Below are 24549 nucleotides of genomic sequence, written 5' to 3' on the forward strand. Positions count from 1 at the left end.
CCAGTTGAGGGAAGTTAAGAGAGCACTCTGCATGAAGTACTTTGAACAACTACACGGAGAAAGTGCAATGTCCATCCTGGGAAGGAAAAAGGCCATTCATAACAGAGGTAGGCATGGATTTGGTGCCCCTTGTTGAGAAATTGGAAGGGGGGTGGCAGAAATAAAAAGGGGGGGAACAATAATTTAATTATTAAATGAAATAAATAAAATATAATCCAGAAAAAAGCAAATCACACTGACTACAATCTAACCCACCATTCAAAAAGAGATACTCAAAGAAATAACTACCTCAGGTTGCATTCAGGCATTTGTCACCAAATAAAGAGAAGGGGCCGGAGAGATAGCATGGAGGTAAGGCGGTGTTTGCCTTGCATGCAGGTCGGTGGTTCGAATCCCGGCATCCCATATGGTCCCCTGAGCCTGCCAGGAGCTATTTCTGAGCGTGGAGCCAGGAGTCACCCCTGAGCGTTGCCGGGTGTGACCTCAAAATCAAAAAACAAACAAATAAAGAGAAGAAGCAAAAGGTGCCCTAAACTGTCTGTCAGTTCTGGGCCAGCTGATTGACAGACGCCCCCCTCAGCGCCGCCTCCGGAATTAAGTCTGCCCCGAGCCTGGCCCCGCCCACCAGGGCCCCCGCCCACCACCTCCTTTGCTACACGCCTCCCGATTGGTTACGACGGGGGCGGTGGCCGCCGCGAGTCCGGAAGTGCGGTTGACGTGTCCCGGCCGCGCACGGCATTGTGGGCCGGCCGACTGACTAATGGCGTCGGCGAGTCGGAGAGGGGGCCCTGGGCAGCCACCGCGCTGAAGCTTCTGCTGACCCGCTTGCTTGAACGCGCACCCGCCCGCGGGGGTGGCCGTCGGGCCGGGGCCCGCGCGGAGAAGCTGGTGGGCTCGTCCGCCGGAGCGGGGTGGACCGCGGGGGGCGCCTGCAAGTGAAGTCGGGAGAGTGGCCAGGAGGCCTGAGCCCGAAGCAGGCTCCAGGCGAGGGGCCCCGTCGGTCGCCCCCGCGAGTGACAGCTCCCCCAGGTCCTCGGCGTGCGTGGCGCAGAAGCCCACTGGGCTCGGGGGTGCATCATGTCCGGGACCCACAGCCCCGAGGCGGTGAAGAAGCTGCTGGAGAACATGCAGAGCGACCTGCGGGCTCTGTCCCTGGAATGCAAGAAGAAATTCCCTCCTGTCAAGGAGGTGAGCAGCCCTGGGACCTGGCGCAGTTGGGGTCCTCTCCTTTCCTGTCCCGTCTTGCCTGATTTTTTTGTTTGTTTTTTTGGGGTCACACCCGACAGCCCTCAGCCCCCAGGGGTTCCTCCTGGCTTTGCATTCAGAAATTGCTCCTGGCAGGCTCTGAGGGAATCCTTTGGGATGTCCGGGATTCGAACCGTCGTCCTTCTGCATGCAAGGCAAATGTCTTTCTTCCTTGCTATCTCTCCGACCCCCTTTTTTGGGGTCATTTTTTTGGGGGGGAGGTCCCGCCCGACAGCCCTCAGGGGTTCCTTCCTCAGCTCTGCGCTCAGAAATCGCTCCTGCCAGGCTCAAGGGGATCCTGTGGGATTCGAACCGTTGTCCTTCTGCATGCAAGGCAAATAAATGCCTTACCTCCATGCTATCTCTCCGCCCCCTCTTGTTTTTTTTTTTTTTTTGTTTTTTGTTTTGTTTGTTTTTTTTTTTTTTTGGGTCGCACCCAGCAGCCTTCAGAGGTTCCTCCTGGCTTTGCATTCAGAAATCGCTCCTGGCAGGCTATGGGATGCCCGGGATGCGTCCTTCTGCATTCAAGGCAAACTCTTTACTTCCATGCTATCTCTCTCCGGCCCTCTTGCCTGATTTTTCATCTACGTCTCTCTCTCTCTCTCTCCTCTTCCTCGATTTTGCAAGTCGGGGGTGGGTGTGTGTTCGGCACCAGTACTTCGTTGCAGTTTTCTTTGGAGAGGTGTGAGGCGCTTTGATTTATTTTATTTTGATTTTTTTTTTTTTATCCTCCCCTCTTCCTGCTCTATCTCGGAACCAAGTGCCTCTGGACTGACTGACTGACTGAGCCCCATTTCACCTGGTTCAGCTGGGAGGATTGTGAACTCTCTTTTTTTCCCCTCTGGTCCTCGTCCCCCTCAAAACTAGCAAACCAGAACGCACAGACTAATGGTTGTCGTTTCTAAGCTCCGTTGGTGATGCATTGTTTTGTTTTGTTTTGTTTTTTTAGGCATCTCACTCGAATTGTGTGCTTTCTTATAGGTGTAGATTGCAAGCATTTTTTTTATTTCTTCTTCTGTCATGCATCTTAATGGTTGTAGCTAGTCCCATGGAATGTTAATAAATGATACACAAAATAAATTTGTGATCAATAGAGGAGATATAATATATAATTAGTCTTACTATGAGGAATATGCTTGTGGGATATTTGGACTTTGGAAGAATGCATTTGGATTTGGGGGGGGGGCACACCCGACAATGCTCAGGAGTTACTCCTGGCTCTGCACTTAAGAATTACTCCTCATGGTGCTGGGGGACCATATGGAATGTTCAGTATTCGGCCAATCAAGACAAGTGTCCAACTCATGAACTATATATCTCTGGCCCCCAGTATTTGAACTCAAGTGTCAGCAGTACAGTTTAGCCTCTCTGAACTTCTGTTTTCTGTCGGCTGTAAAATGGGCTTTCAGGGTGGCTTTATTAGATTTTTATGAGACTATCATCAACGCAAAATAGAGGCTCAAGTTCATAATATATGCAAAATAAAATTTCTCCATACCTTCTAAATTGGAATTTTTAACGTTTAGTCACTATTGATTTTTTTCCTCCTTATTTTAGGGATGTGGTGGTGGAATGAGAGGGGATAGCTGGGTGTTTTTTGGGCCACACCCACTGGTTCTCAGGGTTTATTCTGGCTCTGTGATCTGGAATAACCCCTGGTTGTGCTTGGGGACCATAAGTAGTTTTATGGATTGAACTCAGTTAGGCTGCATGCAAGACCTTAATATCTATCTCTCTGGCCCATATTTTTCTCTTAAAAGTACCATTTAAATTTTCTTTAACAAGTACTGCTCAGTTTTTTAATTTATGAGAAAGATATTTCAGTGATTTTTTATAAAGGTAATTACTTAACTTTTTAATTTAATGTAGTTTGATATACCTGTTGGCTCTAAAGCTTTGCCAAAGGAGTTTGAAATATTTTCATTCTTAAATTCCTTCCTTCCTTCCTTCCTTCCTTCCTTCCTTCCTTCCTTCCTTCCTTCCTTCCTTCCTTCCACCCCTCCTTCCTCCCTCCCCTCCTCCTTACCTCCTTCCCCCCTTCCTCCCTCCTTCGCTCCCTTCTTCCCTCCCTCCCTTCCTCCCTCCCTCCTTTTCTCCCTTCTTTCCTCCCTCTCTCTTTCTTCTTTTGGTTTTTATTTTGGCCACATCGCTGTGCTCAGGGGCTACTACTACTGACTCTGCCTTCAGGAATTACTCCTGGCAGTGCTGGGAGACTATGGAATGCTGGGAATTGAATCCAGCTTTGTGCAAAGCAAAAGCCCTACTTTCTGTACTATCTCTCTGGCCCCCAATATTGCCTCTCTTTTTTGTTTTGTTTTTTATTTTTATCTTTATTGATTTGGTTTTTGGGCCATACCTGGTTGAAGCTCAGGGGTTACTCCTGGCTATGCGCTCAGAATCGCTCCTGGCTTGGGGACCATATGAGAATCGCTCCTGGCTTGGGGACCATATGAGACACCGGGGGATTGAACCAAGTTCTGTCCTAGGCTGGCACGCACAAGGCAGACACCTATGGCTTGTACCACCACTCCGGCCCCCTGCCTTTCTTTTTATAAAGATTCTGTATTTGAAATGTGACCTATGAAGTTTAGGTTTTAGGCTTTCTAGATACTTTAACTTTTCTGTGAAGCCTATATCTATTAATATTCAACAAACTCCAACTAGCATTTCTTTTTAAAAGGTTGGCCAGATAAGGGCCAGAGAGAGAGTACAGCAGGTAAGATGCTTGCCTTGCCTGGTATTCCTGGCCTACCCACCTGTCCTCCCTTTCCCCTAAAGTTGGCAGATTATACTCAAAGATGAAAATCAGATGAATTACTTTTGGAGGAATCTAAGTTAGATTTTTTTTTTTTTTTTTTTTTGGTTTTTCAGCCACATCCGGTGACACTCAGGGGTTACTCCTGCCTATGCGCTCAGAAATCGCTGCTGACTTGGGGGACCATATGGGATGCTGGGGGATCGAACCGCAGTCTGTCCTAGACTAGTGCGGGCAAGGCAGACAGATGCCTTACTGCTTGCACCATCACTCTGATCCCAGATTTTTATTTTAATTTAGTTACTCTTGGCTCTGCACTCAGGAATTACCCTGGTGGCACCAGGGGAACCATATGTGATACTGGAGATAAAACCCTGGTCGCCCATGTGCAAGGCAAGAACACTACCAGCTCAGCTGTACATAACCTAGATTTTTATTTTTAGTATTGAATAATTTTTGTTTATTGCTTGCTTTCTTTTGGACTACTCCCTGCTGTGCTCAGTGTTTACTCTTGGTTCTGCTCTCAGGGATTATTCCTGGTGGTGCTCGGGACCATATGGGATACCGAGGATAGAACCTAGGTCATCTGTGCGCAAGGCAAATGCCCTATCACTATCACTCTGGTCCCAGTATTCAGTAGCTTTAATGTCAAAGTTAGAGCAAGTAATTTTTCTAGTCTGTTAAGCTGTTCTAGCTGTAAGAGAAATGCTTTCACTTAGAAAATATCAAACCTTATTTCATAATTTTAGCAATTCTGGGGGGGGTGGGGGTGAGGGGGGTCACACCTTTGGTGCTCAGGCCTTACTCCTGGCTCTGACCTCATGAATCACTACTAGGCGACTCTGGGAATGGAGGGACTCTGGGGACCTGAGGGGGTGCTGCAAATGCCTACCAGGTTCCTAATTTTAGCAATTCTATACCCAGTTTTTATAATTTGTATGAAAAATGTGATTATTTTTACAGCATTCCTTTGCTAGTTGACTTGGGAATTTAATTATCATTCATTACTGCTTATTGGAAAATGTGTTTAGACCTTCAGACAGGTACTTTACTACAAATTTTTAGAATTAACTCATTTCTTTTCTTTTTTCTTTTTTTCTGTTTTTTTTGTTTGTTTGTTTGTTTGTTTTTTTGGTTTTTGGTTTTTGGGTCACACCCGGCAGTGCTCAGGGGTTACTCCTGGCTCTATATTCAGAAATCGCTCCTGGCAGCCTCGGGGGACCATATGGGATGCCGGGATTCGAACCACCATCCTTCTGTATGCAAGGCAAACACTTTACCTCCATGCTATCTCTCCGGCCCCCCAATTAACACATTTCTAATGTAATTTTTAATTTTTTTTTTTTTGTGTGTGTGATTTTTGGGTCACACCCGGCAGCACTCAGGGGTTATTCCTGGCTCCAATGCTCAGAAATTGGTCCTGGCAGGCACGGGGGACCATATGGGACGCAGGGATTTGAACCGATGACCTTCTGCATGAAAGGCAAACGCCTTACCTCCATACTATCTCTCCGGCCCAATTTCTAATTTCTAATTTACAGCAAAGCTTAGGAGCATTTTATTTGAAAACTGTCTAAGACCAAAAGGTCTTAATTACACCTAATGACAAAAGTAAATTTTGGTGTGACTATCAAATTATTTTGAAAATTTGACAGTAAGAACTATGACTCCTTAATCAGTAATACTTCTAGTTTACTTAAAACCCTAATTTAGGGTTTGAAAAATGACCTTGACTATATTATTGTTTAAAACAAGAATGATGGATGAGGGATGTAACACACCAATATAGTGCCTGCCTGCCTTGTATGTGTGAGACTCTGGGTTTCATCTCTGGCAGTTAAAAATAAAAGGAAAAAACAAGGATGAAACCATTAAGAGTCAGAACTTTTTTTTTTTAGGAGAAAGCCTTGATTTTCAAGTAATATTTTGCTTTACTTAAATTTTCCTTGATTTAATAGCAGTATCATATTTTGACATTTGTTCTTTAAGAAGCTGCTAAGATTTTTTGTTTGTTTGTTTGGTTTTTGGACCACACCTGGTGATGCTCCTGGCTAGGCATGCAGAAATAGCTTCTGGCTTGGGGGCTATATGGATGCTGGGGACCGAAGCCAGGTCCATCCTGGGTCTGCTGTGTGCAAGGCAAACAAACGCCCTATTGCACCAGCCCAAGCTGCTAAGTTTTTGTTTATTTTTCTTTGTTTTAATATAATATTGGTGGGAAGCATTTGAAGGGACTGAGATTGAGATTAGAATTGAAAAGGACAAAATTATAAAATTAATGATCTTTTGTATTTAAGTTGTATTTTAAGTTGACAGGATGTTGTTACTCTGCATTGGGTAGAAGGGGAAAGAGATTAGAGACTTGGCAGGAAAAATTATCTGGCTAAGGTACATAGTCTAGAAAGAGAACTAACTCAGTGATGCCTTCCAACTTTATGACTTAGGAAACTGTGGATGGATCACTGAGAATAAATATAACAGAAAGGAATGTTTTTTTGGGAGGGAAATGAATATATTGGGATTAATGTATAATATCCAAATGAAACTAACCAGTAGGCATTTGAAAAGAAAGGTTTTGCACTTAAGAGGGAAATCTGGAATCTCATTTTTGGAATATCAGTTTATATATGATGGCAGAAACAATAGGAGTAGATAAGATGGGCCAGAAAAAATAGTGAGATTATCATGGTTAAAGAAAGAACTTTGGGGCCCGGAGAGATAGCACAGTGGCGTTTGCCTTGCAAGCAGCCGATCCAGGACCTAAGGTGGTTGGTTCGAATCTTGGTGTCCCATATGGTCCCCCGTGCCTGCTAGGAGCTATTTCTGAGCAGACAGCCAGGAGTAACCCCTGAGCACCTCCAGGTGTGGCCCTAAAACCAAAAAAAAAAAAGAAAGAAAGAAAGAAAGAAAGAACTTTGGAGGCCAGAGTGATATATCATACAACTGATGGGCAGTTGCCTTGCACGTGGCTGAGCAGGGTTTGATCCCAGGCATCACATACAGTCCCCTGAACATTGCCAGAATTGATTCCTTAGTGCAGAGCCAGTAGTAAGCCCTGAGTACACTGGGTGTGGATTTAATAAAAACCCTGAAAAACAAAAAAGAAGGAACTTTGGGAAAGAGCCACACCAATGGGAGATGTCTGGGCAGACTTTTTTTAATGGGAAAAAAAATCTTATGGGAGAGAGAAGAAATATATGATAGAGTAAAGCTTCTCAGAAAGATGGAATTTCGGGGGACATACTTATATAAAATGACTTTCAGTCTGAGAAGCAACACAGTATCTTTTGACAGAGGAAAGAAATAGTGAAAAAGAGATTTGAATGTGATAATTTTGGATTGAGAAAAATAGTAAGAAAATAGGAAGTTGTGGATTATTTGGCCTATAACTTATGCTTCATTAGTGAGATAGGAAATATAAGGTTGATGCTCGAAATGATTGGTGATGAAGTACATGGTGGATTGGATGGGTATTTTTTGTTTATTTGTTGTTTTTTGTTTGTTTTTGGTCCACACCCAATGGTACTGAAGGTTTACTCCTGGCATACTCAGGAGACCATATAAGATGCTGGAGATAAAAGCTGGGTTGGCCACATGCAAGGCAAATGCTTTACTGTTCCAAACCTTGGATTGGAAATTTGATGGGAACAGATGGACCACTTTAGAGAAGTAGACTAGGAACAGTTGAGTCTTAGCAGGAAAAGTGGTTGAAGTAATGGTGAATGTGTTAGTTGAATTTTCAAAGAAGGAAAGTCAATAGAATTTTGAAAGAATATGGAAAGGCTCATCAGTGCAAGTAGTGTTCCTAAGCTATGTAATTTGTTTCCTCAAGCCTAGTAGAAGTTGGTTTGCCTTAGAAAGCAGAGGTTCCTGTGGTAGAAGCATAAAGGTTCCTGAGTGTTTTATGTTAATTGAGGTGGACATTGGATCAAAGAGATGCGTCTTGCTACATTGGTAGGGTTCTCCCTTAAACCAGCTGTTTGGGGTATAAATCAATTGGCTTTTCTGGTAAGAAAGAAGATAACACTATTAGGACCTTATCACACCGAAGAATGAGAATTGGATAAGCATTACATGTTAATCTGGAGTTGTTATGGCTTAGTATTTTATAATGTGTTACGGGTTTTTTCTTACCATTGGTCAGGTGTTTTTGTTCATGACTAGTTGTATTCTTTACCTCATAAGCATAATCCACATTTTTTTTTTTTTTTTTTGGTTTTTGGGTCACACCCAGCAGCGCTCAGGGGTTACTCCTGGCTCTATGCTCAGAAATCGCTCATGGCAGGCTCGGGGGACCATATGGGAGGCCGGGATTCTAACCACCATCCTTCTGCATCAGAGGCAAACGCCTTACCTCCATGATATCTCTCCGGCCTCCCACATTTATTTTTGATTTTGGTTGATTGGTTTTGTTTTCAGCCCACACTTGGCGATATTCAGCTCTACTCCTCGTTCTGCAATCAGGGATCATTCCTAGGCTCTGAGGAACAGATGAGGTGCCAGGATTGAATTTAAGTCAGTCATATGTAAGGCAAGTGTAAGTCATGTGTAAGACCATCTCTCTGGACCCAGAATAATTCACGTATTACGTACTGAAATAAATTTTTACAGTTTATTTCAACCTTACCAGCAATAGCTAAAACAGTATGAAAAATAGGATAGAAGGACGAGAGCAATAGTAAGTACAGTATGTTGGCCAGAGGTAAGTAGTACAGCAGGTAGGGCATTTGCTTTGCATATAGCAGATCTGAGTTTGATCCCCATCAGCCCCCTGATATTCACCAGAAATAATCTTGCACACAGAGCGAGGAATAAGCTCTGAGCACCACTGGGTGTGTCCCAAAAAACAACAAAAAGAGAAAAAATGGGCAAGAAAGTTAAAAGTCATTTTGCTCAAGACTTACTCTCCTAGATAATGAATTTAAGTAGTTATGTAGTCATGCATGTATTTTTGATTTTTAACTCTTCACTTTGTTGTTTTTTGTTTGTTTGTTTTTTTACTATTGACTACACTTCAGAAACTATACATTCATCCTCAAAGGCTTATCAGAATCACTTACCTGTTACATATATATAAGAATTGTGATTTTTGGTTTTTGGACCACATCTGCGACACTCCAGTCATTCCTTGGTCTGTGCTCAGAGAGAGTGGGGGCGGGGTGGAGTGAGGTAGGCTGGGAGGGTGGGAAAGGGGGAGGGAAGTAGGAAGGGGAAGGAAGGGGAGGCATAAAGTTGTACCAAAAAAAAAAAAAGAGATAACCTTGTTTGTGGTTTACTCTGGTTTGATGGTTTGAGTCACACAACCACTTGTTCTCCTACACTTCACTGGGTGCAGCTCTGGAAACCATTCCCCAACATCATCTGGGTGACCCAGGAAAACTGTCATCATAGGCAGGGCTTGAGTTACACTTCTCAGGCTCTTGTGTTGGACTGCTACTGGCAACTGGCCAAGAATCACCAAAAACCTGTTCTGCACCTCTGTTCCCTTCCCCCTCTCATCTTCTGAGCACCCTTGCAAGGCAGGTGCTTCCTAGAAGTAATAAGCAGTAAAAGTTTTGCTTGAATTTATAAGAAAATTTTATTAATTTATTGCAGTATTCTAAGAGCATTTTACAATAATTTATTAAAAGCATGTGGTTAGTCTACATGTTTTCTAAATTAGTTATTTATTTATAAAAGTATCATGCCTGCAGGAGTTTAAGCATAAACATTTGGATTCTCTAAATTTATTTTCATGTAGAAAATTAATAGAAAGCAAAAAAATTTAATAGAAAGCAAAGATTAGTGAAATCATTTTGTTAAAAAATTAGTTTCTTCATGAGCACAGAATAATCTCACTTATCTGTGGTATATATAATAACTCAGGCCGGAGCAATAGCACAGCAGTAGGGCGTTTGCCTTGCATGTGGCAGATCTAGGATGGACCTAGTTCAATCCCCAGCATCCCAGATGGTCCCCCTTAGCCAGGAGTGATTTCTGAGCGCATTGCCAGGAATAAACCCTGAGCATCATCAGGTGTGGTCCAGAAACCATTAAAAAAAAAAAAGAATAACTGGATGAAGAAATGTAAGGTAGTAAAGAAGGGAAGAATATGCCATCTTTGATTGCAGAGCTTAGGGAAGAGGACAGAGAAAAGAAATCAAGGCTAGAAGTAAGAAGATGAGAAAGAGAAGTAATGGGGACCAGAGGTCAAGAGTTTCGATTATTATTGGTGATGTGGGAGAGCAGTATAGCTTATAAATCCAGAGCACAGATCAAGAACACTGAAAACATGAGATCTAAACAGCAACCATTGAACTTTGTAATGTACCTATCAAGGGGGCAAGCAGGGAGTAGGAGTGGGTAGGGGAAGACGGAGTAGGTAAGCCTTGGATTGGTGTTGAAGTATTATTTTTCTAAAGCTCAACTATGAATAACTTTTAAATCATGTTTTAAAAATACATTAAAAAATGAATTTGTTGGGGCCATAGTGGTGGCACAAGCAGAAGGGCATTTGCCTTGAGTGTGCTGACCTGGGATAGATCACAGTTCGATCCCCTGGCGTCCCATATGGTCCCCCAAGCCAGGACTGATTTCTGAGCGCATAGCCAGGAGTAACCCCTGGAGCTTCACCTGGTGTGGCCCAAAAACAATTAAACAAAAACCCCAAAAAACAAAAGCGACAACAAAAATGGAGTTTGTTCATGATCTTACTGTGCTTTAATGAAATAGAAGAAATAAAGCATGTAAAAAAGCATGTAAACCAAAAAAGGAAGACATTTTAAATAGAAAATATTTTTCCTTTTTTTTTCCCCCTAACAAGTGGTGCTCAGGGACCTCAGCACCACTCAGTATCATCACTCCTAGTGATACTTTGCCTATTTGCCAGATGGTTCAATTGCTCAGGTCTTGTGATATGGCACTATGTAGTCCAGGCCACATTTGGTGGTGCTTGGGGGACTCCCGAGTGGTGCCAGGGGTGGAGCGCAGTTCTTTTTACATGCTCCCTTGATTGCTGAGCTGAGTTCCACAGTCTTCTTTCATCATTAATTATTGTGTTACCATATGCAACAGTATTCTGGCTGTGCCTCGCTAGAATTGCTGGCATTGCTGGTAATCACAGACAGCAGAGCTGCTCATCCCAAATAGCAGATTTCTTTGGTGAAATTCAATTATTGGTTTCTGTGTACTAAGTGATGAGTTTATTAACCTCTAGAAAGTATTCTAGATCTGTTGAGTAGTGTGAAGTGTGCACTTGATTTGGGAATACTTTTGACTGTATCCGACATTTAAAAATCTTATTCAGGCAACTTTATAACTCCCTGATGTCTCAAGATAGTACATTCTTCTAGGTTGTCATTTTTTTGAATTTCACATTTCTCTTTTAGCTCTTTTGTGCTGTGTTCATTCAATAATTGAAGTGAACCTCTGGTAAATTTATTCCAATTTTGTGGTTATATTGCTAATGGATATTGTGGAAAATGTTTTGTGCTTTTTAGGTTTTGTTGTTTTTTTTTTGACTATAACTGGCAGTGCTTAGTCTCTACTCCCTGTTCTGTACTTGGAACACCATTTCTGGAACAAGAACAGAATGAAAAGAAGGACAGAGAAGTAAAACTGTGATCTTAGTGGTAATGGGAATCTCTGGATTTCTTTAGAAGTTCCTCTGGAATTCCCCATTTAGTGGGCAGTAAAGTTCTTCCCTCTATTTAGAATGCTTTGCTTTTTCATATAGAAACACTTCCTTTGTAGCTGCTGTATATTAGGCATTAAGATATGCCTTAGTAACATAAAGAGATGAATAAAGTAAGTTTTTTCCTCTATTTGGGCTTGCAGCTAGAATGGAAAAACAAGTAATGAGATGAATGGGGTTAAGTATTAGAAGCTACAGTATAGAGAGTCTAAAGAAGAAAGGCATTTTGGATAGTTTCTACAGAAAATGCAAAGGGAAGGAATTATTTCTGACTCTGTTGATGTCATACTATATGTTGATTAATACTGTAAAGTATGAGAATAAGAAGCTGTGTCACAAGTTAGTATAGCTATTATCTTGTTAAGACTGCTTTAAGTTCAGCAAAGCAGTATTTTTCACGTTAAGAAATAATAGTCAGGGGCCGGAGAGATAGCATGAAGGTAAGGCGTTTGCCTTTCATGCAGGAGGTCATCAGTTCGAATCCTGGTGCCCCAAATGGTCCACTGTGCCTGCCAGGAGCAATTTCTGAGCCTGGAGCCAGAAATAACCCCTGAGCATTGCCGGGTGTGACCCAAAAACCAAAAACAAAAACAAAAAAAAAATAATAGTCAATGATTTCCTCTATCTTTCCATTCCATTTATTTCTCTTATTACCTGCATGCTCCCTTAGTTTGAGACTTGCAAGCTTTAGCCTGGCCAACTTTTTATGCATTAATATTCTTCACTTTTAAGTATACATTGTAATACATAATAGAGTCAAGCCCTTTATATTCACTGATTCTTCTGAGCAATCAGTGGAATTTTCATCCTTTCATCCGTCTCATCTAGGTTCCCTTCTCAGACAACTGGGTATTGGCATCCTTTTTCTCTTTCTTATGCCCATAGCTCTGCTCTTCCAGCAAGCTAAGGTGTCTTCCACCATGATCCCAGGAATGGACAGTTACAGGTTCCTGGGCTACAAGCCAATCTTTGATTAGCTTCCAAGTCTGCTAATGTGGGTTGAATTGGTGATGTTATTGATTTTCACTGGGGTCCTCCCAGACCTTTTTGAGAGCAGAAGACACTGGAGGTGAGGATTTTATCTGAAGCCTGAACTTAGGCATGTCTGTGTCCCAGCAGTGAAAGAAAAGCTTATTTACCTTTTAAAAGAAGCACCTACTCAGTAGTGGGGCAAATGCTGAAAATTGACAAGTTGAGATAGCATACTGTAAGACAACAGGTCTGTAAGCAGAAGAAACTATAGATTTGGGGGATGTAAAGAGTATACAGTTTTTGGAAAGAGTACAAGTTATATTTACGACGTACAGTTCTTGTGTCTTATTAGATTTGTGGGATGAGAGAAGGCACAAATATCTGGCCAGTGATCTGGAAGAGAATGATGCTGTTTAGGGAATTTTGTAGGGAGAAGAAACAGGTTTTGGGGGCCAAGCAGGAATAGATATGGGTGAGGTGACAACATTTTATGGGCATGAATGATGACATTTGTTTTAAATATCTTTAAGGTCGCATCTAAAATCTATCTTGTGAATCTTATAGTTTAGGTACCAGATGGTACAAGACTCCAAGTTAGAAGACTTTTTTTTTTATTTGTTTTTGGGCTACCCCAGGTGATGCTTAGGAGTTATCATGGCTGTGCCCTTGGTAGTTTCCTGATGTTCAGGGACCCATCTGGAATGCCAGCGATTGAATCTGGAACCCAGCAAGCAAGCGCCCTACCCACTGTACTATTTCTCAGCACCCAAAGGAGTCATCACTTTTAAACTGAAACTGTGCAATTTTAAGATTGTTCAGAAAGAGCTTATTGAGTGAGAGTAAATATTTAGGTGATTTGAAAGAGGGGCAAGGACTCTTATCTTGGCTTTTTGTTGTCACTACACTCAATATTCAGAATCCCTTGGATAGAGTGTCTTTTTGGGTAAGGAACACTGAGAGAGAGAAAAGGTATTTCTTGAGATTAAATTTAATATTAAGAAAAATTAGGGCCCAGAGAGATAGCACAGCGGCGTTTGCCTTGCAAGCAGCCTATCCAGGACCAAAGGTGGTTGGTTCGAATCCCGGTGTCCCATATGGTCCCCCATGCTTGCTAGGAGCTATTTCTGAGCAGACGGCCAGGAGTAACCCCTGAGCACCTCCGGGTGTGCCCCCCCCCCAAAAAAAAGAAAAATTAAATGCTGCAGTGTATTTAAGACATGTAGTTTTCTTTCTCAGTTCATAAATTGGCATGAGTATTTCCTCTCCAAAGTCTGTAGAACCAGCAATTTTTTTCTTATTTATGTACTTTTTTTTGGCATGAGGCCATTTCAGTGGAAGTTATCATATTTCTTAACTGAGACTTTCTCCTACAGATATACAAGGTCAAAGTAGGAGATACTTTTGATACAAGAGGTATAAAACGGGGCCGGTGAGGTGGCACTAGAGGTAAGGTGTCTGCCTTGCAAGCACTAGCCAAGGAAGGACCGCAATTTGATCTCCCAGTGTCCCATATGGTCCCCCCAAGCCAGGGGCAATTTCTGAGCACTTAGCCAGGAGTAACCCCTGAGTATCAAACAGGTGTGGCCGAAAAACCAAAAAAAAAAAAAAAAAAAACCAAGGTAAAAACTTATTTGCATATCTTTGAGAAACAGAAGGAATTCTAATTTGCATACCTTCTTCTATCAGCACTTTTTGGGGTTTGTTTTTAGGCCACAACTGGTGGTGGGTCAGGGTTTACTATTAGCTCTGCTCGGAGATTACTACTGGTGAGAGTTTAGGAAACCTATGTAATGCTGGGGATCAAACTCTGTTTGGCAGAGTGCAAGGCTCAGAAAGGTTTTTATGGCATTGAGAGGAACTTCCCTATTGGTGTTTGGGGCCAGGGGCCTCCTGACAGTTCTCAGCTACTGGTTCAATGCTTTGGAAGGTGCTGTTCTGCTGTGACTCTATGATGCCAGAGATTATAGTAGGGCCATCTTGGCAGTGTTCTGATACCTCCATGGCTTCTGCCAGTCATGATGCTTAGTGATCTTGTGATGCTCGGGATTGAACTGGAGTGTTACAAGCAAGTTGTGGCTTAACCTCTGCCAATCTCTGGACCCAGGTCTTCCCCCCACCCCTGCCCCACATTCAGCTGTTACTCCTAATGGTATGTGGAACAGGGAACCTGGGTCAGCTGTGTATAAGGAAAGCACCCTGCCTACTCTTCTTTCTCCGGCTCCAGGATCTTTTTTTTTTAAATGCCTCTTCTTTCAGGCCAGAGTGATAGCGCAGCAGTAGGGCGTTTGCCTTGCACATGGCTGACCCAGGACCGACCTCGGTTCGATCCTGTTATCCATATGGCCCCCCAAGCCAGGAGCGATTTCTGAGCACATAGCCAGGAGTAACCCCTGAGCATCACCGGGTGTGCCCCCCCCAAAAAAAAAATCCTCTTCTTTCTATTATGCCCTCCCTGCAAGTAATCAGAAAAGCAGAATTTTTTTCTCTAATGAGAAAAACGTTTATTTTTTATTTTTCTAATTGCTGTGCTCATTTTGTTTTGGAACATTTCATTTATTATATTTTGGGTGGGTTAATACATTTCATATTTTATTTTATACCTGGTAGAACTCAGGAACTGCTCTCAGCTTGGTACTCAGATTACTCCCAGGAGTGTATGAAGGGCCATGTAGTTTCGAACTTAGACTCCAACATGTGTTTCAACTCTTTGAGCTATCTTCTTGGTCCCAGGACATTTCTATTTGTTAATGTTTCAAAGTAAGTTGTAATGTATGCTTTAGTTTCTTAGCTTTGAGCAGTGACTCATTTAGGTAGAAATGAAATTTACAGATAAATATATTGTTTTTTTTTTTTTTTGTTTTTTTTTTTTTTTGGTTTTTGGGCCACACCCGGTATTGCTCAGGGGTTACTCCTGGCTGTCTGCTCAGAAATAGCTCCTAGCAGGCATGGGGGACCATATGGGACACCGGGATTCGAACCAACCACCTTTGGTCCTGGATCGGCTGCTTGCAAGGCAAACACCGCTGTGCTATCTCTCCGGGCCCAGATAAATATATTGAATGGTTCACAGAATTATTAGAAAGCAGAAATAGCAACCTCAGAAAAAAGCATAGTAACAAATAGATGCTAAACAAGATTGCAGCAACACTCAGGGCCAGTGAGACCCTTACTTATTCCCGTCTCTGTTGAATGTAATGGAGTGTCTTGAATTTCACTACTTTGCACTGGCCACTCATGACATTATTACTCTCACTGCCCTTGGAAACTAGATGTTGTCTCCACTTTTACTGTCATCAAGAAGAATTATGTTATATTCTGTGTCTCTATGCCATTGCCTTATTAAAAACTGGTGGTGTCTGAATACTCATTCCTGTCAAGACAGGTGGGAAAAATCGTCCAACTATTCAGTTTGTAACTGTAAAAAAGACTCTTGCACCAAAATCATGAGTTTGGGAATTCACTTAAAAAAGGCAAGCTTTTCAAATGCTTGGATACCAACAAATAATAAATGTATACTACACAATGTATGAACTGCGTTGTGCTATTTCTTCTTTTGTCTCCAAGAACTCTTTCAGCACATGCGCCTTGCTCATTTTGGCCTTAGAGAGCTGTCATGGGGCTGGAGAGAATGTACAGCGGTGTTTGTCTTGCAAGCAGCCGATCCAGGACCTAAGGTGGTTGGTTCGAATCCCATATGGTCCCCTGTGCCTGCCAGGAGCTATTTCTGAGCAGACAGCCAGGAGTAACCCCTGAGCACTGCCGGGTGTGGCCTAAAAAACAAAAACAAACAAACAAAAAAAGAAAGCAGAGTCAGGGCTGAAGAAATAGGTAGGGCGTTTACCTTGCATGCGGCAGATCCGGGAGGGACCCGGTTCAATTCCCAGCACCCATGTGGTCCCCAGCCTGCCAGGGTTGATTTCTTAGTGTAGAGCAGGGGTCTCAAACTCGCGGCCCTTGGTACAACATTTTGTGGTCCGCGGCCGGCCTTCAAATATCGTAGTACTTACGATTATTCGCTTACCGAATAATTGCAATAAAAATCGCATTAGTAAGAAAAAAAATCGCATTAAACATTCGCATACCCCGAGCAGTTCCGTTCGGGGTATGCAAATGTTTAATGCGATTTTTTGTGATTTTTTTTTATTGCGAATATTCAGTAAGCGAAATCCCTTATGCGACGCTGCCTCACCCCGATTTTGCCTCCTGAGGCCCCCAGGTAAATTGAGTTTGAGATCCCTGGTGTAGAGCCAGGAGTAACCCCTGTGCACCGATAGGTGTGACCTAACAACCCATTAATCAATTAATCAATAAATAAAGTTTAAAAAAAGCAGAGTCAGCAAAATTAACAAGCAGTTAACTAATAGAAAAACCTGTGCATAAAACTGATGAGTATTATATTTTTAAGATGTAGAGACCATTTGAAAATATGCACCTCTTTAATAGTAAAAAAAATGTTTTGTTTTAATGATGGAAATGTACCAATTGTATGTTAATTGTCCAACTGAAATATAATATGGAGCCAGATAAATAGTACCACTGTTATATGCAGCTGATCTTAGTTTTGTTATCAGCTTCATGTGGTTTACTGAGCACAGCCTGGAACAACTCCCAAAGTTGAGACAGGTTGAGCCAGGTGCGACTTCAACCACATCTCCCCCAAAAGCAAAACAAAGAAATGTGTGAGCCACAAATACAATTCATATGTATCAATATGTATATATAATTTAAATTGCGTTATAAAAGTACAAAATAAACTCAAGACATTTTATTAATTTATTTGTTTGGGGCCATACCTGGTGTTACTCAGGGGTTACTCCTGGCTCTGCATTCAGGAATTACTCCTGGTGGGTTCAGGAGATCATATGGAATTCCGGAATGCAACCCTGATAGCCATTTGCAGGCCAAGAGCCCTACCTGTGGTACTTTCACTTCGGTCCCCAGATATTTAATTTTAACACATAGTTTAAGTCCTAAATTACATATATTATTTCCAGATATAATTAGAATAAATAAGGGATAGTTTACCTTTTTTTTTTTTTTTTAGCTACATCTTCAAAATCTTTTCTGTTTTACACAGAGCACTGCTCTGTTTAACTGGCACATAGCTATCTTATAGACAGCACAGTTTTGTGGCATTGGTAAAATGCTATGTAACTACCAAGTACTGCCAGCTTAATAGACTTATGAGGACACTTGATAAAATTAAAAATTAAAATAAAATTAAAAATTAGACACGATAAAAATAGAATACATAATAAAAATTTAAATACAAATAATAAAATTTTTGGTTGTCTAGTCTCTTCTAATTCAAAATTGTTTCATTTGATTTTATAGTATTTTACAGTTTATTTTGATGGTGGAGGAAGGAGGGGGAAATATCTAACTTCATTAATTTTTTTATTTTCTGAACATTTAAATTCATGGAAGATTGGGCTATTTTAAATGTGCTCTCAGGCAGAGAAAGATAGCAGTGCTGTTATTATAAAGTTTGTGTGTGGATAACCAAATTCTTCTTTTTGTTTTTTTTTTTTACATTTAATTATACCACTACAGGAGCTGGAGAGATAGCACAGCGGTAGGGTGTTTTGCCTGTTCAAATCCCAGCATCCCATATGGTCCCCTGTGCCTGCCAGCGGCGATTTCTGAGTGCAAAGCCAGGAGTAACCCCTGAGCGCTGCCTAGTGTGACCCAAAAACAAAAACAAACAAACAAAAAATATATATATATAATTATACCACTACTACGTTTAAATATCTCCTGACTTGAAACATAAGTGGATAAGAAACTGTGCTTGAGGTTTTATCATATGTGATTTCCATAAATAATTCTTGATAATAACTTTTATCTTTTAATTATTTTTATTCTTTCAGGCTGCTGAATCAGGAATAATAAAAGTTAAAACAATAGCTGCACGAAACACCGAAATTTTGGCAGGTAATTTTTTGCATTTCAAAATTCAACAATTAATTAACATAATGTGATCTTAAAAATAATACAGAAGTATGCTTTTAAAAATAATAGTCTTCTGTAATACCTTTTCTTGCTGTAGTATTCTATTTTCATGGTAGTGGTAACAGTTTGTAACTTATGCACTAATTGACTATTCTAGTGATGTTACATTTGATTAAATCAATAACTTTAAAACTATTTATTTCTGGACATAAGGATTTTTCTTACACATCTTTGCATTTTATATCTTTTTAGTCACATGTAGACACACATTCCCCATAATAAATAAGAATTTTGTGTTTCTTTATTTTGCTTTGAGTTGACTGGAAGATGGTTCTCAGTTCACTTTCTGAAATTTATCTGTACTGTAATGTAATGCAGGCAGGTCATAATATAATGTAAATTTTGTGGTACTAGAAGACTTTTGAGTCCTGGGACAAAGAGTAGTCTTGAAGAAAGAATGAGATTGGTCTGGAAAAAGAATATGAATGTGGCTTCTCAGATTCTCCTGACTAAACTTAGTTTCTAAAGGGGAATTTTCAAAATTTTGGGCACTCTTTTGGTACGTAAGTCTGTTCTCCCTTTGGTGTTTTCTGTTTATCCCTCAGTAATAAACATGGAAAACTATGAAAGCAGTTTATTTTGATTGTCTATTTTATATGCCATTGTCCTATAGAAGACAACTGCATCAGGAAATAACCTATTTTATAGTAGAACAAAGTGAGATAGCAAAGAGATCAAGACACATGGTAAGTGGTGGCAATCACTCAATATACAGAACAGTTCAGAGATTATATTTCTTTTTTATTTTTTATTTTCAGAGTTTATATTTCTTCTCTGCAGTATACAATTGTGGGATGACAGAATTATTGATTTTTTTCCTTTGTTCTTTTAGCCTGCATTTTGAATTCTTAAGTGTGCTATTTTTTGGTCCAAAGAGTAATACAGAAAAACGTTTGTATTTACAAAGTTTAATTAGTAAAGTTTTTGGGGGTGGAGGGGCAGGCACACCTGCCAGTTCTCAGGGCTTATTCCTGGCTGTGTGTTCTGGGATCACTCCTGACAGACTTGGGACCACAAAGGGTGCTGGGGATCAAACCCAAGTCTGCTCTGTGCATAGGAAATGCCTTACCCACTCACTATACTATTGCTCTGGTTCAAGTAAAGAATTTTTTAGCACTCATTTTTTTCCTATTTTTGAAAAAATGAACATCAATAAAGCCCTAATCAATAAAATTTTAGAGTTTCAAAAGATAAATAGTTTGGGGAGCAATTAAGGATGTGAGTAATGTGGATTTTCCAAAGGCTAAGCCAGCTTTGCTTGAAATTTACCCTTAATGTTAGTTTTCCTACATTGCAAATGTTTCTCATAGCTTCTTCCTTGACTTTGTGTGTTCTATCAAAATATCAGTTTTATGTTTTAATTCATTGAGTTGACTCTGTGTAAATGTGGAGAAAGGGAATAGTGAAAATATGGGAAAAGAGAAAGTACTGAATCTGGATGGTGGACACGTGAGTTTAGTTGGGTTGAGTACTGTGTGAGATTAAATCTGACTTGAATATTCTTAAATTGGATAGATCAAAAGTAATCATCTTAGAAAGTCATTACAAATACTATTTTGCTACTAACATTGCTGATATGGTAAGTCCTTAATTATTCTTTAATAATAGAAGTATACTTTGGGTTTGTAGTTGATGGTACATCTTCAGAAAATCACTACTGTAGAGTTTATACCAAAATAAAATGTCTAATCAGTATTAAGATAAGCCATCTCGGTTAGTGTTAGCTTAGTACATAGGAGGACTGCTAATCTTATTTTAATTCAATTTAATTTTATTCAAGTCAGAAAAAATCCTTACACATACAATTAGTAGTTCATGTGTTAATAATATTCATAGTGCCCAGAGCCATATTCTTGAGAATGCTCTTTTATTAGCATTTACATTTCTTGCACTATATTTTTTTTATCAGATATTGAATGCAATTGATACCTAAAGTGTATCAATTTTATACCCTGTCACCTTGTAAATTAAAGATTCTTGACAAGGAAAAAAGTTTAAATTAGTCAGCATATAGTTTTTAAATCACTTAGTTCACGATTAATAGTGAGGAAAAGTCTCTAAAAATATTTTCTGAGGGCCCGGAGAGATAGCCTTGCATTTAGAAGGACAGTAGTTCGAAACCCGGCATCCCATATGCCTGTGCCTGCCAGGAGCGATTTCTGAGCATAGAGCCAGGAGTAACCCCTGAGCACTGCTGGGTGTGACTCCCCCCCCCCCCAAAAAAAAAAAAAAAACCAAAAAAATAAAAATAAAAATTTTTCTGAGAAGTATCTATTTCTCCATACAGCTAGATAATATAAGTTACTACTTTTGTGCTGTACTGGATCTTAAAATTACACAGTTGAGGTATTTCCCATGTGCTGGGGTATTGAGTTCTCAAATACCTCTGTCTTCAGAAAGTTATCAGAATCTTTAAGTAGGTGTTATCAGAAAATGATCAGAACTTTAACTAATGGTACTTAGAATAGAAGTCTAGCCAACTTCAGTTTTCTTATATTTACTTTCCAAACAAAAGTTAATTTGCAGAATATATCTTTATTTTTACATCTTCCCCTTTTTTAAGCATCTCCTTTAATGTTTATTTTTCTTTGTTTTCTCTGCTGTCATGAACGCTGACATAAGTGGGAATGCTATGCCAGGTAATGTCAGCATCAATTCGAATATACAGATCATTATCTCAGATTTTCCTTTTACTTTAAATGTAATTCTATACAGATAAGAGGTGGCAATAGTAGCAAAGGTAGCAAAGTAACAACGTTTTTCATTTATAAAACCAAATACCTTAACTTTACATTTAACTCTGAGATATGACAATGTTTATTATTCTAACCTAAAACGCACTACAGATTGTCTGAGACTTGTTTCATAAGAAATTGTATAGATACTATACTTTTTGAATAAGTATTTACAACAAAAACTATTAATGAAGTTTTGATATCTTTTAAAATTGTGTTTTTACTCCCTACTGACATTTGCAGCAGTTGCATTTACCTCTGGCTTCTTTCAGTATACATACTAGATTTTCACATAGAAAATAATTATGTAAGATTTTTGGAGATTTTTTTGTTGTTGATTTTTGTTTTTAGGGAGAAGGGATTTAAGCTTATGGGATTTGAAGGCCACTTCTGGTGATAATTGCCTGGCTGTGTGGGCCAAACAATTCAGTCCTTGGGTCTAGTAGTACTTGGGACCACCAGATGGTGCTAGGGATCAAACGTAAGTCTATGTGCTAGGCATATGAACTAGCTTGCTGGCCCCATGATTTGTGTGTTTTATTTTCTCTCAATTTTCCAATCCTTTTTATATCAAAATGATTTTATTATTAAAAGATATGTAAGTAGAAATGAAGAGATATTCTTTGGATTTTTTTCTGATAAAGGTAATTTATCTGCTGATTGTATTTGGTATGTTTTTTTATCGTATCACTATATTCACTTGTGACATGTGATTATGCCACATAACATATTTTAAATAAGGACGTCATTATGCTCAAGTCTCCAGGGAAGACTTGAAGATGTAAAGATGGATAATATAATTCATCTATAATTATTTGAAATAGAAGAAATATACTTGAAATATGCTTGTGCCAGTCATTCTATTTAGCATATATGCTTCTTCATCTGCTTTTACAGTCTTGCCAGAAATTTTCCTTTCTAATGGCAAACTCTCTGAGATCAGGATTGACACTGCATTTTCCTTATATCATTATTTAGCATATTACCTGGGAAATGTTGAGCCTTCAGTAAGTGGTAGGCTACTAGGATAGAAGTTCCAAAAATCAAGTTAATCTCTTAGTGCTGTGTCTTCTATATTTATCTTCTCTCTGATTTTATATATCACTATTATTAATATGTGAGCTTTGCCATAATTAATTTATGTCAGACAGCTAAAGGAATTGTGAAGGAGACAGACTCGAAATAGATAATTCAAACACGATGGGGTAAATGGCAAGATAGAAAGAAATGTTATGAAAAATGTTTCACACCTTCCACCTGGTAATCTGAGGCTGAGTCTTCAAGCCTCAAAAAGTTATTTGACAGGCAAGTAGGGAATAGAAGTAGAAAATAAAGGAAACTCTTTACTTGAGCTATAAAGCAGTTTTTTTTATTTGAATGTGCTATCTCAAGATTCTCCCCTTGTGACATCCTCAGTATGTTGATGGAAAGCATTTGACTGGAGAGTTGACATATGTTTATTAATATTATAAACTTATTATAAACTATTCTAGCTGTGCTGAACATATATTTTGGTGTACTGTCATTAAGGAAGAGATATGTATAATTCAAGATAGAATACATAGGCTATAAATATTGTCATGCCCTGTAGTTGACCTAGTGGACTGCAAATATGAAAGCTTCATTACATTATAATGTATGGGTCTTAATGGGTTTTATTTCTTGGATTAAAATTTTCTTTAGGGGGCCGAAGAGATAGCATGGAGGTAAGGCGTTTGCCTTTCATGCAGAAGGTCATCAGTTTGAATCCGGCTTCCCATATGGTCCCCTGTGCCTGCCAGGAGCAATTTCTGAGCATGGAGCCAGGAGTTTCCCCTGCGCAGTGCCAGGTGTGACCCAAAAAACACACACAAAAATATATTTTTTTCTTTAAAGATTTTAGTCCTTGGGTCTGGAGTGGTAGGACATTTGTCTTGCATTTGGCTGACCATGGACGGACCCAGATTCGATACCCGGCATCCCCTATGGTCCTCTGAGCCTGCCAGGAGCAATTTCTGAGCATGGAGCCAGGAGTAACCCCTGAGTGCCACCAGATGTGCCTCAAAATTAAAAAAAAAAAAAAAAAAAAAGAAAAAGAAATATATAAATATTTTTACTCCTGTCTTACTGTATCAGAAAAAAATCTCTTGCATCTTTTCTAGTTTTTTGACATTGCTGTATTCATTAAGTGATTATGGCTTATTTAGTCATTTCTGTATGTTGAACATTGTTTGGTATTTAAAATGGCTATTAAGGTAAGTTTTTTTAGAAATAAAATGATTAAATGAGAAAACTTAAAGGATATGAGCATGTTTTTGGATAGTGTCATCAAACTTTCTGAAAATATAACAGTTAATACACTTACAACCTACAGGTGAATTTATTTTTATAGTATTCTTGCCTGGATTATTATTTTTTTAAAGTTAGGTAATTAAGCAAGTAACTTAATTGACATTTGGAAGAGGGAGTGTTATTGGGTTATACATTACTGTGCTTGGGCAAAGCATTATTATGTGTGACAGGAATTCAACCTGGGTCCTGATTGTAAAATTAAGCGTTTGACCTATTGAATTCTTTCTCTAGTTTCTTGACATATTTTAAATTTATTTTTGGTTCATGCCCAGAAGTGGTCAGGGCTTACTCCTTACTCCTTAATTCAGGGGATCACTCTGCTGTTGGGGCCTTGTACAGCCAGGTATAAAACCTAGACATCCTGGCTGCAAAGCATGGCTAGCGCAGGCAAGGCAGCACCTTACCTTTTGTGCTATCTTTCTTATCTAACATTTATAATATTGAATTTTTTTTTTTTTTGCTGAATGCATTGAATATCTCTCCCCCCCCCCCTTTTTTTTTTTTGGTTTTGGGGTCATACCCAGTGGTGCTCAGGCCTTACTCCTGACTCTGAACTCAGGGATTGTTTCTTGTGGAGCCCCACAGGATATATGCCAGGGATCAAATCTTAGTAAGCCATGTGCAAGGGAAGTGCCCCTACTCATTGTTTTTTTTTGTTGTTTGTTGTTTGTTTGTTTGTTTTTGGGCCACACCTGTTTGATGCTCAGGGGTTACTCCTGGTTAAGTGCTCAGAAATTGCCCCTGGCTTGGGGGGACCATATGGGACGCCAGGGGATTGAACCGTGTTCCTTCCTTGGCTAGCGCTTGCAAGGCAGACACCTTACCTC

The 24549-nt window shown here is 40.0% G+C and overlaps 1 protein-coding gene across 2 annotated transcripts in view; it reads left to right on the top strand.

The window, feature by feature from the left end:
* Positions 1 to 1035: 1035 nt before the first annotated feature.
* The window catches only part of MON2 (MON2 homolog, regulator of endosome-to-Golgi trafficking), a 126210-nt gene continuing 102696 nt past the window's right edge, over positions 1036 to 24549 (top strand). For both annotated transcript variants that reach the window (XM_049782729.1, XM_049782730.1), the window contains exons 1-2: positions 1036 to 1188; positions 18515 to 18578. In XM_049782729.1, the coding sequence (XP_049638686.1) occupies positions 1078 to 1188; positions 18515 to 18578 (175 nt within the window). In that variant the 5' untranslated portion in view covers positions 1036 to 1077. The remainder of the gene's footprint in view (positions 1189 to 18514; positions 18579 to 24549) is intronic.

This window comes from Suncus etruscus, chromosome 11 (assembly GCF_024139225.1).
Source record: "Suncus etruscus isolate mSunEtr1 chromosome 11, mSunEtr1.pri.cur, whole genome shotgun sequence".
Classification (NCBI taxonomy): Eukaryota; Metazoa; Chordata; class Mammalia; order Eulipotyphla; family Soricidae; genus Suncus; species Suncus etruscus.